This window comes from Scomber scombrus, chromosome 5, assembly GCF_963691925.1.
Source record: "Scomber scombrus chromosome 5, fScoSco1.1, whole genome shotgun sequence".
NCBI classification, from domain to species: Eukaryota; Metazoa; Chordata; class Actinopteri; order Scombriformes; family Scombridae; genus Scomber; species Scomber scombrus.
The window spans coordinates 2,934,554-2,954,369 of NC_084974.1; the positions used below are offsets into that span (position 1 = coordinate 2,934,554).

The 19,816-nt window shown below is 39.9% G+C and overlaps 1 protein-coding gene across 1 annotated transcript; it reads left to right on the plus strand.

The window, feature by feature from the left end:
• Positions 1 to 1,776: 1,776 nt before the first annotated feature.
• On the plus strand, positions 1,777 to 19,587 carry tbx4 (T-box transcription factor 4). The gene is made up of 8 exons (XM_062419331.1): positions 1,777 to 1,926; positions 2,135 to 2,229; positions 10,666 to 10,785; positions 12,102 to 12,249; positions 17,714 to 17,866; positions 18,270 to 18,358; positions 18,581 to 18,816; positions 18,932 to 19,587. The coding sequence occupies exons 1-8, from the start codon at positions 1,777 to 1,779 to the stop codon at positions 19,585 to 19,587; spliced, it is 1,647 nt and encodes a 548-aa protein (XP_062275315.1).
• Positions 19,588 to 19,816: the final 229 nt, after the last annotated feature.

Below are 19,816 nucleotides of genomic sequence, written 5' to 3' on the forward strand. Positions count from 1 at the left end.
GCTGACTTGACGTGTGTGGTGATGTTTGCCCAGTTTAACGATGGAAGGCAGTTCATGGGTATATCACATGTGGTTAAACATTTAGACTGATGCTGGGTGACTAAATATTTAATTAAATTCATCTTACAGACAAATGGATACAGATTCATCAATAAATCTTAATAATGATTATTCCCCCCCCCCCCCCTACATTTATATCGGTTATATCTAAAATAGTTGAAATGTGATTATCTTGCCATGTGGGAATATATTCTGTCCATGCTGAATATTTAAATAATAAAATACTAGACTAAGAGAAATGGAGAGTGATGTAACCATATTTCAAAATTTCATGTCCTGAACATGAAACTTTTGTGTTAACTCAATCTGAGGTTTCCTTTCATGTTTCGAAATGAACCACTTTGACTTCCAAACGCTGCTTGGCTCCACTTATAACACAAGTTCTTTTCCACCTCGTAGTGACTTTGCCAGACTTTCTCATCAGCAACAGCAACAGGAGGGTTGGAGCATTTCAGTCCAATCCAAATAAATGACCTGATTTCAGGGTTAGTTACAAACATATAGAGTGGAAAAATTGGAAAATTTCGTTTTTTCTGTGTTTTGTGTTTAACAAAAAAAAAAAAAATTAAATATTTCTCATGGTGGATATATTTCATATCCAGGCTATTTTACATAATTGATATTGCTGTTTACATTTAAAGGAGTATTGACAAGGTGTGATGATGGTTAACATGAACATATTACATTTTCATCTCTTAAATTGACATTAAATGGAAGATTTAATTATCTGTTTCTTTCATGCAAGTAAAAAAGGCAGAATCATCAGCTGATGTCCAGATTTATTAGAATCAGTGAGTCGGGGGGGGGGGGGGGGGGTATCACCATGAGAAGATGAATTATTAGTTTAAATTTGAGTGATGTGAATAAATTGTTGAGTAGTTATGAGTTATGATGTGATATTAAATGATGTGATTTAACAAAAAAAAGGCAAAAATGAATCTAAAAACCAAATCATCAAAATAATTATTTTAACATGATAAACACAAGCACAGGTACCATTCCCACAATTATTATTATAATTATTACACATTTTGCATAATTAATAATTGAGTTTATATTCTCAGAGCCTGTAAAATGATTATAGATGAATGTAGAATTTGGAATGATGCTATAATATAATATAATAGTGCTGGTACTGCTGGTAATAGACTAACAGCACCTACACATACATGTAGCAGTGTTTAGGCTTTATACAGCAGTGCTTCTCTAACTATTTCAAATGAAGGACCCCAAAACTGACACAAATGACACCACGGACCCCCATTTGATAAGATTTTTTCCCAGGGTTCCCGCTCTAATGACACTTTTGCTTTTGGCGTTTTATTACAAAAAGTGTTTGAAAGCCGTGCCTGAAATAATCATTGTGTTACTGGATGGTATTATAGTGAAAATGAATGATTCTCCTTTTTGCTGGTGACCCTGTGGAACCCCCTCAAGGACCGCTGGGGGTTCTGTATCCCACTTTGAGAACCACTGCTATACGATATGTGCATTTAAGCAGAATTTGATGGCAGTGAGGTAACCAGATAGTGCATACTGGTTACTCTGAGCAGCATATTCGATTTCTACTGAAACATGTTTTATTTGCATTGGTGATCCTACGTTATAACTAAAAAAAAAAAAAGGGGCACATGGCCCGGCAGGTCTGGTCTCTCTGGTTTCACAGCTTACTCACTGATAGGCCTGACAGCTGAGTATTTTTCTAATCCTGTAGAGATGCTGCAGGAGAAGGCTTCAGCTGTGACGGATGAATGTGTGAGTCGGGCCCAGACCGGCGGGGAGACGGATCTCCTTCCGGACCAGTCACGACTGGGCCTGCCCACAGCTCCCACCATCCCCAGCTCCAGCTCCAGTGAGCCCGACCAGGTACACACACAGACCCCTGAGTCCACACTGCAAACACACACAGATGCTTCTTATGGCTGCAAATTATACACGTTTGTAGATTGTTGAATTATGAATGAAAATGATTTGTCCAAATCTAAACTTTTTTTTTGTTACCAAGGCTACAGACACACAAAAAAACCAGCTAAAGCCAGCTTCTCATTGGCTCCTCTCTCTCTCTCTCTTTCAGAACATTGAGAACATTAAGGTCGTTCTTCATGAGAGGGAGCTGTGGAAGAAGTTCCATGAGGCCGGCACAGAGATGATCATTACTAAAGCAGGCAGGTTAGTAAAGCAGCAAACACACAATGTATCAGTCACACTTCAGTCCAGATCCAAAGGCTGAGAAACCATCATAAATATTTAAAGATGAAATATTTGACACAAATATTTTATCGATGATTTAAATGTCTGTAATCCACCTTTAAAACGATATTTGTTTTGCATGTGCTATGCAGAGTATTGAAATGTGAGTGTCTGTGTAGTCACTTGTTGGAAATAATAAATGATGAGGTAGTTCACATCCCCTCTGAACTCTTTAAATATGTTCAAAGTTGCTACATAATTCTATATTTAAACAGAAATAGAGATGTAGTAGCTCAGAGTCTTCCCACTAAGGAAACTGTTTCATACCAATTGTTGCCAAGAAGTTAAAAGAAACCAGGAACACATCGCATATCTTGTTGGTCACATAATATATTAAAAGCCGCTCATATTTTACATCACAAAAAACACAACGTTTGTGGAAAATTACAGAGAAAGTGATATTGAAGTGATGGATTCATTACGCAAAAATGAATATCATACCTTTCTGTGACCATCTGTTTAGACAGCTAATAGTAACATATAGCAGTTATAACTTTGCCTTTCAGGAAGAGACAGAAAGTTCCCGCTGCAGCGAGTACATAATTGAAAACACAAATGACTGCTCGGCTTGTTGGATTTAATGCGACCCGAGGATTAGATAGTGAGGCCTTTGGACATTAACCAGAGAATGAGTACACTCTCGAATCGACCTCCGCCTCTCATTCCTCATGGGATGTTTTTTTTTTTCCAGTAAAAAAATGTAAAAGGTCACCACATTTTTTCCTTAATGCTGCATAACGCTAAGAGATGGGCTTTCCCTTGTCCAGCTGATAAAGTGGGCTCTGAATCCTTAAAGCCCTTTGAAGGGCTGTGCAGTGGTTTAGCTATGCAGCTGTGCTGGGAAACCTGTCTGGGTTTACCTACAGTACAGTCAGTCTGCAGCAGACGCTCTGAAGGGTCACAGATATAGCGACTTCATTCCTTCAGGAGTGACAACTCTGCAAAATGATATCAACACCAGACTGAATTATTCAGGCATGCAGCGAATAGCGCATGTAGAGCTACTCACCGTGTTATCATGGAAGAAGACATTTTGGTAATGTCGGAATCTGTTAGCGTGGATCGTGTTGTAGCGGTTGAGTAAAATAGAGTCTAACACCCATTAAATCTGTCATCTGAGCTGGCTTACATTTCAGTGGCATGGCGATTTGAACAAGTCATAGCATTCTGTAAAGTGAGACTCATTTCCAGTGATGCTCAGTTATCTTTCAAATATTCATCACAGAGCAGACAAGGAAATGTTAAAAAACAGAATAATCTAACCTAGGCTGAAATGATGTTTGTTTGATGCCACCCAGAGTCAGATCATCAATCATCAATCATGAAACATAATGCAAACATTGTTTAAGAGAGTTCATGATCTATTTGAGCACATTACAAACCAGTGCTGATGAGAGAGGAGGTAGTGTGATGAGACAATACATTTCAAATGATATCAAATTCTAAACTAAATATACAACAACAAATAATCTCAAATTGAGTTCTGCTTGATAAGAGAGTCAAATGTCTGGAGAGAAAAAACTAAGCAAAGCCAGAGTGAACCAAGCCTTATCATCCTATATAATAACATCTTATCATAATTATCATGCGACATCATTATAAAACCAAATTAAAATTACAAAAACTTCAGATTGATCATTTTTTAGGTTCATCGGACTGTGAAGTTTTATATTTGTATGGTCCCAAGACCTGAACCCTGAGGGACGCCATAAATCTGTGTAAGAGAACAAGCAGAGAACAAGTTTAGAATGAAGACAAGCACTCATTTATTAGAGTATGTTTGTAAAGTCAGCAGGATGACCTCACTCAGAAGTCAGGTAATAAGACAGTAAGATAAGTCCACCTCCCTCAGAGCTCAGAATGAAGCTTCCTTCTATTATCAACCGACAAACTTTCCTATTTACATTTTACTTTATTTGCAGCTGCAGTTTGCTTAAGGATAGGTCGACATGTTTTCCAAGTCTGCTTCAATACATTAATCCAGTGCCTATATAAACACAGACACTGGCATCACATCGGCTATCTTTGTGTGAGTGATGGGGGACAGAACCCCATTCCTTATTCCATGAAAAACTGTAATACAGCGTTTATTTAAAGTAAATATGAAGTTTCAGCAGTCAGTTAGCCACTTGAAGCAGATATCTTTCAAACACACTCATTTTAGTGTCAAATGTGAGTTTGTCATAAAATTAAAGACTGTGTAAAAATGAGGGTGAACGAGTGTTGAAGCTTCATATTAGCGTCAGATAAACTTTGGCATTACAGACTGTGGATTGTGTTCCCCATCTTGCCAAGCTTCCCATTGGTTTACATTGGAAGCACACTATGAACAGGAGGAATGATTACAACAAACAAAATTATATATCATTGTCCACATGGGCACCTGACATGAAAAATGTATAAACCTATCCTTTAAAGATTAGATTTGTCACAGATGTTTTCTCATTAATAGCAATACAATGAGAGCAGATGTGTGGGCAGCCATCAGCCATCACCTTATACTAATACCAAACTAGCACTAGCTTCATGCATCACAAAAGGGGTTCAAATATTTTATAGTGTTTATAAATATATATATTTTTTAGTTGATTCTTTTTGTATAAAATAAGAATGCTGTCATTTTACATCTCATCTTCCACACCTGCCTATTAAAGGGTTAAATAATTAAATTAAAGTTATTTCTGTGTTAATAAGTTGTGAGGTTAGTTGATAGAGAGATAGTTTGTGTTTTTAGTGACTGATTTAATGTTTTCCCTTTAGTGTTCTGACCCGTTGTCCCACATCCACTTTAACAACACAAAACATTTCATATTGGCCACATTTAACCGATCAGTTTAACACTGCATCTAGTCCAAACATTGCCAGTGGCAAACCACAGCTGAACACCAGAGCAGAGAGAGTAAGTCACATCCCGGTCTTATTTATTTCCATCATTCACATTTTACTTGTCAGCTCAGCTCATGAGGGAATGAAATTGATGGAGGCAGATCTATCAATTAGCGTTTAGTTGATTGATTCCCAATTTTTTTTGGCTTTAAAACAAAGCGTCGTCTGCTTGGCAACCCCTCCTCATCCCCACAACTTGGATTTGTCTATGAGCTGGGACAGATTTCATTTCCCTCTTGTTATATTCATATAATTATAGAGGGCTGTAGAAGTCAAACTAAACTAAACAGCGCTGAGCAAAAGAAAACAGAATTTCTTTATTTTGTGTATGGCAGAAATGAATTTAGTCATCCTACTATCATTTCAATAATGTCAGAATCCTTCTCATTTATTTTCTGCTTTAAATCATTGGGTTAGACTTGGAGCCTGTTCCACTGAGCAGCTGTGCCCACTGACCACATACTCTATGTGAACTATTAAATCTTTAAAGTCAAAAGTGAACACAACTAGAACAGATTATTATGCATATTGTAAAACAATCATTTTGATACAGAAGAAGGGAGAGAAATTGTGAAGGGGAGGTGATGTATCGTATCTCTTGAAAAGATAGTGTAATACAAGCCTGTGGGGAGATTACGATGTTCTGTGTGGAGCTTAAAAGTTAAAGAAGGAGGAAAAAGTAGACGCAGCATATAGAGTAAAGACCGGGCTGAAGTGGCGGTGTTGATCTGAAGGGTTTTTAGTTTGATGTGAGCGAAAAGAGGGGTGACATCCACACGTCATAGATGTACCAAAATGTAATATATATTATTCTAAACATTAATAAATAAATCAAATGTCAGTTTAAACTGCCAATAATCAGGATTTCCTTTGTTTTACAATGTTTTCATTCACGTCTAAAGTTTACTGAAACTTAAACTTTGTGCATGCGTGAGGTTCTTTTGAGGACTTCAAAAGTATTTGGACAGAAAATGAATTCAAAAAAGCTTCAGCACAATATTAAATATCCTAATAAACAGACTTCAAGCAGTGTGAGCTGATATACATCAACAAATTCTTGCTAATTAATGACATGCTTCTTGTGCCTAATATAAAACCTCAGTTTGCATCATTGCAAAGTGTTTCTTGGGTGAAGCAAATAGTGTCGTAATAGATCAGAACTGCAAGAAAGAACACTGTTTGTTTGATATATTCCAAAATGTACCAATTATTTTTAAATGCATTTAATTTATCAAGCTAAAAAAAAGTCCAAAAACATTTTCCCCCACTAAATTATGAGCATTTTATGATTTTACATTGTAAATATAGTGAACTCCCTGCATCTTGTTGGATGTTACCAGATGCTCAAAGTGGTGTTACATACCCAGGAAAGAAAGAGTACAATCTGAGCTCTCTGGCTCTGTAGTCTTAACATGTGAGGAAGGTCAGTACATAGGTGGTAGGGGAAGAGGTACAGACCCAGAGCCAGAGCCAGAGCCAGAGCCAGCACCAGACCATCACCCCCTGGGGTCCCACATTTTCCCAACACTCCGAGATCAAACTGGCTCAGTCCACTCCCATGCAGCACCTTAGCTGAGCCTCCAAGACTTGTTATTGTGAGTGTCATTGCCCGAGCCGTAATCCTCCCTCTTCAAAGCACCCAGCGCAGCTCTTCCCTCACTCTCCCTCTTTGTACACAGCCCGTCAAGTGAGCAGCGGCGGGGTTGATAAGAGGAATCCGGCGCCCACAATAGGCCGAGTCTACTAGGTTGTAGCGCTTCATCATCCCCCCCCTCACCCCCCCACCCCCACCCCCCAACGCTCCTTTTGATCTCGCCGTGGTACTGGAGATTCCCAGAGAAGGAATGGATCACTGAAGGGCCTAAACATGTGGGATTGTTAAGAGAAACAGCTGGCTGGGCACAGAAACACACACACACACCCTGACACTGATATCATACACACACTCTCCGACTTCCATTTCTCATGCTCCCCTTAAACTCACTCACTTAGTCACACCAACATATGTATATGTATGCCTTCATTTCGTCTGCCTTTGAAGAGATGCAACACCTACAGCATTTTTTTTTTTTTTTTGGTTTATAAACGTAGCATGTTTTATCAAATGTATCTGAGAGCATAGACAGAAACAGATCAAGACGTATGTTATATCATAACATCAATATATCTCATGATATAGTATAGTTTCTGGTGGAAAATCAACTGGAATACCAATTTACGGATCAAATAATTAGCCGTGACAGTTTTTGGCGAATCCAGAGAATGAAAATGCCTGAAAAACCAAAGTACTTCATCACAATGATACAAAAATCCAATACTGACACAAAGCAGCTCTACTGAATAGTTTGCAATATTGCCAGATCTGGCCAAAGATATTAAAAGGATAACTGCAATGGTATAAGTAGTGCAGCAAAATGTCATATGGTTGACACATTCCTATAGTCCCAAAGTATATGTCATGAATGATTTTGCTTTTTTTTATTTTTTTTTAAACATTTTTTCTTTCACTGGATAGGACAGTAAAGAGACATACAAGAAACAATAGGAGATAAAGCGGCCATTGCTGTTATGTATACACCTTAACCATCTTTACACTGTGCTGCTGCTAAAATGACAAGAACAAGACAGACATCCCATTGCAATGCTTTTTCTTGAACTACTTTTTAAGGCTGTCACTTTTTATTAAAAAATTCTGTAAAAAAAAAACAAAACTGTAAATATGAGGAAAATAGATATTCAATCTGTATTAATCTGTTTACATACAAACTTCTTAGTGTATAAAACACTGTGAGCCATTGCAGACTCTGTTGTCCTATCAGTGAAGTACCTATGGAGAAAACCAATGAGGCATGTTACTATGAAGTAATATATGGAGGGATTTATTAAAATGTTGCATAATGAGTGTTTGCTCACTTTGTAAAATGCATCTGTCTTTCAGTTTAGTCAGTTCAAACAGATTACTTGTGACTTTTTTTTTAATGCAGCAGTCCCACCACTTTAACCCTTTAACCGGCGAGTGATTTGATCACTTCTGTAAACATCCAATATATCCTCCCCATGCCTCTCTGTGAGCTTGTAGAACCATGTGGAGTTTTTATATATAGACTGGTTGGTAAATGTTTTACTCTAGACCGGCGAGGAACCATATATTTGCAACATAAAAATTAAAAAAATTGAAAAAAGTCATGTAATACCCCTTTATAACTCTCCAGTGTCTGAATGATGAATCTCCAAGTATTTCAAGTTCCCCTATAAATGGTTAAAACAAGAAAGTACCTTGAATGCTTGTTAATGCTGCTCTGGTATCAACAAATAGGCTGGGGCAATTAACAATTAAGATTTTGAGAAGTATAGGTTAAAATACATGAATGAAATAGTTAGTAGACTGAACTCAGCATCTCAGGTGGACATCTGAAGGCATCATGATACTTGAAATGAAGTAGTTGTCAGTTGTAAGTTGTCTAACAGCATCTGAAATAGAATAGCTGTGGCTGTGTCTTTCTCTTGCACTTTACATAACAATTGACCAGGTGTATCCAGATGTAAATATAGGCACGTCTTCTGAACACGACAGTTTGGAACGAGTACAAACACTTCGGCCTTTACGCATTGGTCAGATAATTCTTCGTATAAAGTAGTTCATTTGAAGCACACCGAAGCATTAAAAGCATATATAATTCTAGGGGCCAAGCTAAATAATCCAAGAAACATTTTGACACTGCAACATTCATGTGTACAAAAGAGTGTGGCACATTGATTTTGACAGTCTGGCTGGATAGACTCACTTCACGATTAATGTGAAAAGCGAGCGAGCAGCAGAGCCCTCCGCTAGGTAGTTATGGCCATATTATACAAATCCAAGGCCCACATGTGTTGACACAGGCCTCCCATCTGCTCTGTCTGTGTTGTGAGTGGTGCCAGAGATGAGCAGAGGTCTGTTTTGAATGTTCCTCTAAGATTAACCCGTCTTTCAGTAAGGATGATACCGGGACTGATCTCTCCTACTGATTGGATTTGAAGCCTGGGAGAGAGATTTAAATTACCTGCCCTCAATCCCCCTCCTCTCTCTCTCCCTCTTACGTGAGGAAGTATTTACAGTAACTTGATCAGATGGTGTCAGGCACTATGAGCCTTTTGAAGGAGGGTACTTTGCACCAATAGGAACAGCGAGTATGAAGATATGGGTTTTGATGCGACGGGGTCCTTGCAGAAAAAGCATGCAAGGCTTTCATGACTGTGTGCTTCAATGTTTGAATGCGTTGCCATGGAGAGCGCCCACAGATAAACTGCAGGCCTTTCTGACCGTGGTCTCTCAAGCAATGACGTGTCGTCTGTCTAAACTGTTGTCCGATCCGGGGTGCCATTAAAAACCACTTAGTGCTTTATAAGGGGGCGCAGAGCCCTTTGCGAAATTTCCTTTGGCGCAGATGGGATGAAAAAGTTTTTGGTTTCTCAGAAGAGGTCAGGAAAGGTAGCTCCCTTCATGTGTTTTATGGCCTTGAGTGCTATATTAGCATATTCCGTCTTGTAGTCTTGAGGCATTTAAAAGATGAAAGATAGAGCGTGTTCCCATACTTTTTAATGGCGTCTCAGTATCACGAGTATGAGAGGATTTCAGTCCTCTACTAAATAAATACCTGTGGGAAGATCAAGTTATTACCAGGCTGGAACATGGGAGAGTTTGACAATAAGGATGACATCAAATGATCGTAGAAGGTTTGGAAAGTCGGTCTTCTTTCGTAATGTGCTTAAAGGGGTTATCTGGGTAGAAGTAGGTCTCATCTACTTAAGGTTCAGGTAAAGGTTATTTCAGGTTTAAGAGAAGTCAGCTTCTCACCCTACTTGTCTATCAGTCTCCTGATCTGGATGGGACCTTGCTCACGCCAATCCCTTAAGAACATCAGTGAGCTGCAGGCTGAGCGCTAATCAGATTTTCATCTGCACAATCCGTGACGATACTACACTTAACCTTTACACAAACAACAGATTTGAATGGTCCATAGAATCCTTCCTTAAGAAGATGATCAGTGCAGAGGAAATAGGTTAGGGACGAAAGGGCTAAAAGGAGCTAGAAAATTGAGATTACTAGACCCCTCTAGCCCTCTCCTCACCTCTATGTGAGACTAGCAGCTTTAGACTACATTAGCAACTATAAGGAAAACAGACACAAATCTCTGATCCAACTGTCAGCAGTCAAGTTGCATTGTGGGTAATGTAGGCATTAGGGTTTGAAAAGGAAGCAGAATCTGTCTCATCGTTGGTTCTGCTTCATCGATTTTGTTCCCTTTTTTTTTCCATGAGTCTGTCTATGGAAGTGAAATGCTAAAACTGGTGGGGGACTCTTTTAAGGCTGATTCAATTAAAATGAACTTATTTGTGTGGTTGACATCAGTTTTTTTTTTTCATAATATATTACTAACCACAAATAGCATCACTTCTAACAGTGTCTTTTTTTACATTGTTTAACAGGAGGATGTTTCCAAGCTACAAGGTGAAAGTGACAGGGATGAACCCCAAAACCAAGTACATCCTACTCATTGATATTGTTCCAGCTGATGACCACCGCTACAAGTTCTGTGACAACAAGTGGTAAGTTTCAAATGTCATTAGTGAATTCAAAGAGATTTAAAGCTAGACTGTAGACCTTTTGAAAGACAAAATAAGGTCTTTTTCTTAATAGAAATACAAAAGTTGTATTCATGAAAATTAAATAACAGTCTTTGTCAATTCAGTACACTCAGGGGTTTGTTGCTACAGCCTAACCTGGTCTGCAATGACCAGTAGCTTGTGGTGGCTAATGTTAGTGTGTTACAGATGAAGAAGAATTAAACATACTGTACCTCAACAGTGTTTCCTGTTTGTGTTCCTATTCCACTCACTCATAGTGAGTCCCTTAATGATGCAACTCACTCAGGAGAATCTTGGGGAATTAAGGTAAATTATATGTGACATCATCCCGTGTTTGCCACAGTGGCCAATTTTCACCAAAGGCAGCACAGTCTCTTAATACCTCAGCTGAGGTATCCTTAAGAATTAACTCAATATGTTGGTATAATCACCTTCTAAGTCCAATGCAACAACTCAATGCCAATGCAGGAAGTTGTGTGCAAAGTTTAAGAAAGTAAGGAAGCAGAGATAAGGGTGGTGAATGGACATGGAGTTCATGGAGTTCACCAATCATGTTTTCTTTTTAAAAAAAATCTAAATATGTATTTCAGTTATTGTACAAGAGTAGATCATATAAGGCTGGTGTGGTCTGATGACTACCTTGTACTGGAGATCATCATTGGCTACAGCTCTTTACTGCAGGGAGCTGGCAAGATTCTTGTAAAAAAGGGAGAAAAAAATGGCTGGATAGTACTCTGTATTTCTCCAGTTGATCCTGTATCTGGAGGCAATGACATTGCAGTCCTCCATCCTCCATCAGTGTGACATAAGAGTTGGCACGGTCGGCCTACCATGGGTTGAACAAAAAAAAAAAAAGCCTTGCCTAGAAAAGCCCAAAAAACACATACATAGTCTCTGGCAGAAAGATGTCAATTTACAGCCATTTGTTTCTCTTCATGTGGCATGGCTTAGAGTTGGTGGGTTCTGGTGTTCCTCAGCAACACCTTCAAGAGGCATAATTAGTAATGATGTTTTAGCAGAGGCCACTGCCTTCCAGTCAAAGGGATTTCTTACAAAGAGCTGAGAGCAGTGGACTTCAAAGCCTTTATATAGCCACGTTATGGTAAAGGACACTTAGTTAGCATGGTGACTGGAATGGACAGTTTTAGTTAGTCACGTTAGATGAACAGAGACACACTGGTATTTCCTGTATGTTGGCGGCCACAGCAAAGCAGCTAGTTTTTTTTTCCTTTATGCGTCTAAGTTTATCCTGCATGTCTCTCTCAATCTGTTTTTAGGATGGTGGCTGGCAAGGCTGAGCCAGCAATGCCAGGCAGACTGTACGTGCACCCTGATTCCCCCGCCACTGGAGCTCACTGGATGAGGCAGCTGGTATCGTTTCAGAAGCTCAAACTCACAAACAATCATCTGGACCCCTTTGGGCATGTAAGTACCTACACAGAGAACCTTTATACCCCTCCACAACTTAAGACCTAGTCAGAGAAAGGGTTAGTGTGTTTGCAAACTATCTTATTTCCAACTTTGCCATCTTTCCATTTGATTATGTCAACATATTACTCACCAATTTAATTGCCGAAATATGGCGTTAAAAAGTGGACTTAATAACCTGTCTGACTCATGTGGCTTTTTTGCTTAAGCTGAGTTGGTTTAATATGTTCCCAGATTTGACCATTTTATTTGATGAGTAATATGTTAACATGACAAATAAGTTGCTACATCCCCATATCTCTCCAATACATCTGGTGACACAATCCAGGATCTTGGAATCATGGACTAAACTACTAAAAGAAAAACGGTGTCATAAAAAATACAGCAGAATTTTCCATTAAGTGTTCGGAAACTACTTAATTCACGTCTGAGTTAATTCCATTATCGCATCCAGTGGGAGTTCAATATGACTATGAGTGTAAAGCCACACTAGTGGGCTCTGTGATTCTATATAATCTCCATCATAATGAAAACTAAGGTGTTACAGGGATAAAACAAAGTGTTGGACAAATTGCAATTTTGACGTGATTATTGCACTTTTGAGAGTGATGAATAATAAAAAGTCTGGGGATCACCAAAGTTCACGGAACCATCAATGCCTGCATCAAATTGCATTGTAATCAATCCACATGACATACGCTTGGAACCAAATCCCCCCCTAAAATCATATTAGCTACATATATCACAGTGAATAGTTAATCCTTCTTGATTTCATACTAATTTCATGTGTGATGAAGAAGAGTGCTCAGAATGCTATCACGGTGGTGCTTGAGACATCAGATTGGTTTCTCATTATTTTATTATTCTTTGAATATCTAATAAGCAACTAACAGTCAGATGTTACAGATTGACTTTAACAGTTTTGAACTTTTCAGTGGTTTGTTTCCTCTCGTGTTTTGTATGTTTAGATGTTGTTGTGGTTGGCTAGATGAAAAAATCAGGGGATTAACAAAATAATTAGGATTCATCCTCTCATGTTAAAGGAAAGGTCAGGGGATCACCAAAGTCAGCCCTTTTGTCCTCGGGGGACCATTAAGGTCTGTACACAATTTCATGGTAATCCTTTGCATAGTTGAGTCCACCGTCAAAAAAAGAGAACAGAGCAAATGATTGCTCTGTTGATGATCTGCTTTGTACTATACAGTTAAAAAATGAGCCTATTAGTCATAATGCAGAACATAAAAATGTCCCAACAGGTCATTGTAGAGCTGTGGGGGTAAAGATAAGCCATGTGTGAAACAGTTACCTATTTCTACATATCCCCTTGTGCCACCAAGTCAAAATAATTATTTCAACTTTGCCTGCCTAGAGTTACACTTAAAAACAAAATACTGCAGAAATGTTGCGCAACTCACAACTGATCCGATAGAACTATTTGTCAAAGACCAAAAATGAGCTGATCCAGTGTCATAAACAGAGCAGTGAGATGAAACTGTGAAACATACAGCTAATCAAATTTGGTTGAAGGATGCGCAGACATCGATATCGCAAAGCTGTTTTTACAGGCGTGTTTCTGAACCAAGGCTGAAAGAAAGCGAAGGAGTGCGTAAGACAGAATGTGCAGAAAGAGAGAGAGGCAGAGGCTGCGGAGGGAGGTGAAGAGTGTGACTGTGGCAGCGCTCCCCAGGGGGACTCTGGGATAGCTTGTCTCAAGCCATCCCATCAGTGGGCGGGCTCATTAGGTTCATAACCTCTCAGATCAGTGGCGGGGCCTGCTGTCAGATTGAGTTGAGTGCCTGGCCAGTGATAAGGGCGAGTAATGAGGACAGAGCAAGTAAGAGGCCAGGCAGAGCCCAGATGACGCCTAGACTAGGAGGTGTGTAGAAGGGCAGTGTTTCTCAAAGTAGAGTGATGGGAAATCCCATTCATTACAAATGATGCAGATTATAGAATGTATTCGAATAATTCATGACTAAATTTAAAACTAGATTTTTCCATGTAGGGAATTCTTGAGATGACCTTTTAAATGTGTCTATTCGGTGGTCCATTTGGGGGTCCAGGACAACACTTTGAAAATGTGAGGTGCACAGATTGGTTTTCTTCTTGTGGAATCAGGTCCTCCGAGAGGCACTGTTTCATGGACACCATGCTGTGGAATCAATGATCTTTGTTCCATAGCAGAAAACCTATTGGTCTAGAGGTTCTTCAGATCTATGACAATCATTTTCTCCATATCAATTGACACTACTGCCCCTCCCCCATGTCTTGACAATCAGCAGTACAACCAATTCAGAGTCGTTGATACTGATCATTAACCCTGTTCAAGCACCTGAAGCTCAAATATGATGGTCATTCAGGCTGGTATCCCTCAGAGTTATGCCTATAGTAGACGATCCATATTTCACAAATTATGTCCAGTGCAGGGAATAGTATGCTTTTTCCATAACTACAATCTGTCTCTATCTTTAACCATACAATTGTTTCCATGAACACACACTGTAAAAAGAAAGCATTTTAAAATGTTGGCATTGGATGCTACATGGGGATTTGCAGAACGGTCCAATGTCAATGTTCTTGTATAGGGTTATGTCATTATGTACTATGATAATAACATAATACTTGTCCTTTCAAGAACTCATTCCAAACACACATTAGCTGAAGCAAGTAATCACGTCTGGGTGTTTTGATATCATGGGAGACGAAAGCAAATGTCTTCTTTAGCTCTTCAGTGATCTGAGGCTTCCCTGATCACTGCATTCAGAAGAGTCTCCAGTATCACCCTCAGACAGCAGCCAGACAGCAGGGCAGACAAAGGTCAACAGAGAGCCTGGTGAAGCAGCCAATAGCTTATCTCTGTCTCCAGCCTGCCTCAGCAACAGGAGCATGTGAGTGCCGGGCCATTCGGTGTTCAACCTGAGCCTAGCTCCCTGTGCCCTGTTCAACCTTTGCCTCTCTTTGGGAGCCCCCTGGAGGAAAAGGCTCCTCAGGAGAGTGTCTGGCAAATGAGAAGGGGAGCCGAGGTGCAAGAGCTTGATGCTTATCGGCCCTGACAGAGCTGGACTAGTGATGACCCTGCCCTACTGTTGCTAACGCTTCGCTGGGCACAGCGCTAGGCTGCGGTGAGCAGACCGATGCTAGTGAGCTAACCTTTAGCCACCCAAACAACCTAAACACTATGTGCAGCCAGCACATGCTACCTGCTTACTAACACACAGCACTCAGATTCCAGATGAAGAGTGATGGAGATGAAAGCTGCAAAGAAGCTGTTCACTGAACTAATTGATATTAAGAACTTTGCGGTTGAAGGCTCCACTTCAATGAAGAAATCCAGCAGGGAAAATGCTGCTGATTCTGCCTTCTCAGGCTAAAAGTTTCACATTCTATGTATTTATTTACATTGCTTATAATATCACTACATATTTACAGTATGATTGTTAGCCGACAGAGTTAAAATGATTCACTGTGTTTTCAGGCTCACTACTTCTCTTATAGTAGTAATAGGAATTTGCGTATGACTTCAAAGGCACATATTAAAAACCAGTGTGTCTCAGAGTGGTCCATATAATAGGACATATTTAGAATTATCTGGCATGTGCCAAAGGCTAGACAGTTCAAGTTCAGCTGCTTTAAAAAAAGCAGAGTGAACTTTGATAAGCAGCCACCATGGACCAGTCACAATGTCAGCCCTCACACACTTTGATAACCACTTCCTGTAAAAATATGCAAGGGCTTTAGGTTGTCCCACCATGACACCATCAAGTGCTCTGGGTTCCCTCCAGTGCAATATGCACACTTTCTATTGCCTGTATGCTTCAGACTTTGTATGAGGGACATTTCATATTTAAATTTTTTGGGAGTGAATAATTGTAGAAATTTATCAAATTATATGGTTAGTATGGTTACATTGATTTCATTTCTATACTATATACTAATTAATATACTTTTATCATTCCAACAGAAAATGATTTACAAAGATGCTAAATCTGTTTCACCACCTTCATTTTAAGTTTTACTATCATGCTGCTGTGAGAAGCTCCTCCATTTACATTTTCTATTTCACTGTCAGACTAACTTCTTTACTTCTGTACCTAATTTTTTTTCCTCCAAAAGTCAATTAGAATTAGTACATACAATGTGTCATATAAATCACAGGTGTACATTACTGTTATTCAGGGTTATCTTACTAGCTAGCCTTACCGGGAAATGTCAATTCCCTTATTTGATTGTTTCCTCGATCCTCAATCCTTTCTCCACCTGGAAACCGTTCTGGTCCCAAATCTTGAAAGCCATCCGAAAGTGCATTTTTAAAAATATTTCATTATGTGTTATTTCCCCCCATTAACTTTTATATTGGATAAAATTCAAGTAAGGGAGAGTCTGTCTGTGTCACGTGGTGTCAGGTTGGATATGAGCTATATAATGTCCATTTCCCCTGAAACATTTAGCCAAATAAATTATTTCCAATGTTCAAAAGTCGCCCTGATCAATTCTGGATTATTAAATAATGAATTCACAATCAGTGTCCTCTGAGCAGGACACAGCACACAGCGCAAATACAGAACACAGGTTTTTATTCATGTGCAGGTGTTTGTTAAACAGCTAACAGGCTACAGAGAAAACACCGCTGCTCTGTTAGTAATAACTGTTACGTGTGTGCAGAAAACCCCCCCATCAAACGTCTCTACCGCTATTAAGTTTGACTGACAGCTGATCCAGCTATGATAAGCTGATGCCATCAGGATCTGACATTGCTTCATGTGATGCTTCTCTAAAAACATATTTCCTTGTTTCCTCTCTCCTTTCATCTTTTCCTTGCGTCCTCAGTGGCAGAAAAAGCAAGAAAAAGACATAAGTGAGAGAAATCTGGACGCAATTTAAGGGGAATAGTGAGGTACCCTCAATCAGAATGGAGATAGAATGTCCATATTAAATACTTCTGTTACCACACCCGGTTTCTACACCTCCAACAGACACAGCTGCAGCTAATATAACTAATTAGGGTATGTTGGATTTAGGTGTGCCAGTTAGCGAGCACTGACAATAATGACATCTATTGTCGCTGCTTGCTCATTAGCTTACCTTAGGTAATGGGTAAGCTTAACTTAAACTCATTATGAATTTTACTAGCAGCAGCTGTGTTTTCTGAGTCTCTAGAGAAAGTGTTATTATAGCTGTGCTCATAGTGTATGCCACACGTATTCCACAGTTCATCTGCATTTTCTTGACTTTTTACACTACCTAGCCTCTTAACTTCTGGGAGGTGTGTTGTTGATGTGACCTCATTATCCCAGGTCATTAACTCATATCTGACTTCAATGTTTATCGGAACAGTAACTTAATAAGTGGCTGCAGTCTAAGAAGCCGATAAGATACGCATTATGTATCACACCAAAGTGAATATTCATAGACTATTGCTACAACAAATTAGTAATGACATTTTCATTTTCTTCCCCCTTCCCAGATCATCCTAAACTCTATGCACAAGTACCAGCCCAGACTACACATAGTCAAAGCAGATGAAAACAACGCGTTTGGATCCAAGAACACTGCCTACTGCACTCATGTCTTTCATGAGACAGCCTTCATCTCTGTTACCTCTTATCAAAACCACAAGGTACAGTAGCTATCAAGTGTGTATACCACAGACATTAAAGTCATATTCAAGAAAAGTCCATAGTTTAACACATATAAAAACTTGGGTGTAACAGTTGGTGATGTTATGGTTGAATGGAGATTACACCAGTTCAGTACCTTCTTACTTTTCTGAGTAGCCTATTTGCAAGTTCTCCAAAAGCTTAAGTTTGAGAATTTAAAGGCCATTGAGTGTTTTTCTAGATTTAAATTGATGAAATTGAACTATAGAGTGCATATGTATGCACAGGGGGTGCAGATGTTCCTGTCCACCACAGCTGGACCCTAAAGTTAGAACACTGCTCACAATGTTCCTTTATTTGCTTTACTTGTGGATTGGTTTATACCAAACAGAAGAGAACTTACATGAAATATCATTTTCCTAGATCACTCAGTTGAAGATAGAGAACAACCCATTTGCCAAAGGATTCAGAGGTAGTGAAGAAGGAGATCTACGCGTTTCAAGACTACAGGGGTATGTTTATACGAAAACAGACCAGAAAAGTAAAACTGATCCTTTAGAACCATTTTGCACGTTGGAACTCTCATGTAAACTTAACATATACAAATTACCTCTTCACGAGCTTTTGTTTATGCACAGATATGGACATCTACCTCACCTTGAGAGGTTGTATAGAATGAAAATGACATGACAAACTAATTATGTTTCTTTTCTCTTGTCACAACTGATGCATAGGAAAGAATATCCGGTGATATCGAAGAACATGGTTCGACAGAGGCTCCTCTCCTCACATAGTCACCTAGCGGGGAAGCTCGGAGCAGGAGTTCTAACCGGGCATCCTCAAGTCCTGTCCTCTTATCAGTATGAGACTGGGGTTCCTTTGTCTAACTCGGACCTCCAAGATCCTATCTCGAACCACTTCCCTCAGAGCAGAGATCCCAGCCTTCTGTACCACTGCTTCAAACACAGAGGTTTGTTTCTTAAGCCATTGTTCTGTTAGGCATTGCAGAGAATCAGGCGTGCCTCTCTTTGGTACTCATGGTTTTAAAACAAACAAACAATGCAGTTAATTATATCGCTTTGCAGATAATGCCCGACACCTGGAGCTTGGATGTAAGCGGCCATATCTAGAGACATCACCTGCGGTCTCAGAGGAGCATTACTTTCGTTCACCTCCCTCTTACGAGTCACCCCTTCTGTCTCATCCATACTGCGCTGAGGCAATCAGCTCCAGGGAGGCTTGTATGTACGGCAGCATGGAAACAGAGTCTGGATCGGGGGCAGGGGACACAGATGACCTGACCAACTCCCCTTCAATAAATTGCAACATGTGGGCTACAATGCAGCCCTACCCTCGCTATAGCGTGGAGGGCGTACCGTACCAACCCTTCACCGCCCACTTCACCAACGCTGCCACGGTCACCCCTGTGGTACCGCACCCCACGTCATCCATGGTGTCGAGGCCGCAGGCCGACCTGGGGGTCTACAACTCATCTACGGTCCAGCGAGGTCTGCCCGTCATACCTCCATCATCTTCCTCTTCATCCTGCTCTCCAGCTGTTCCAGGATCCAGAGATAGGTCAGGCCATCCACCTCTGTACCACAAGAAGCCGGGGTCACCACTCCGGCCTCACAGAGATTTCTCAGCCTATCCTGCACAAGGTACTATATCCATCCGGGATCCGTCCTATCAGTACCAGGTGGGGCTGAGTAGTGCAGGGACTCACTGGACTGATAGCTAATGTGGACCACTGGAGAAACCAGTTTTGTCTAATCTTCAAGTCTGAAATTAATCATGGTTTCCAAGATCCCACTGTGGACTGCCAACATCAAGCAATGGTAATGAAATACAGCCATGATCATTACCCAATTGCACTCCAAAGCCATTTAAGTCCATGAATTCTCACTAAAGCACAATTACAGACAACACTGTAATGAACAGTGGTTGACCTCCTATTTACTTATGCAGAT

Coding starts and splice junctions, on each gene's coding strand:
- tbx4 (XM_062419331.1), top strand. CDS start 1,777: ATGCTGCAGGAGAAGGCTTCAGCTGTGACGGATGAATGTGTGAGTCGG. Junction 12,250..17,713: donor ATCTGGACCCCTTTGGGCAT/GTAAGTACCTAC, acceptor CCCCCTTCCCAG/ATCATCCTAAACTCTATGCA. Junction 18,359..18,580: donor CGCGTTTCAAGACTACAGGG/GTATGTTTATAC, acceptor ACTGATGCATAG/GAAAGAATATCCGGTGATAT.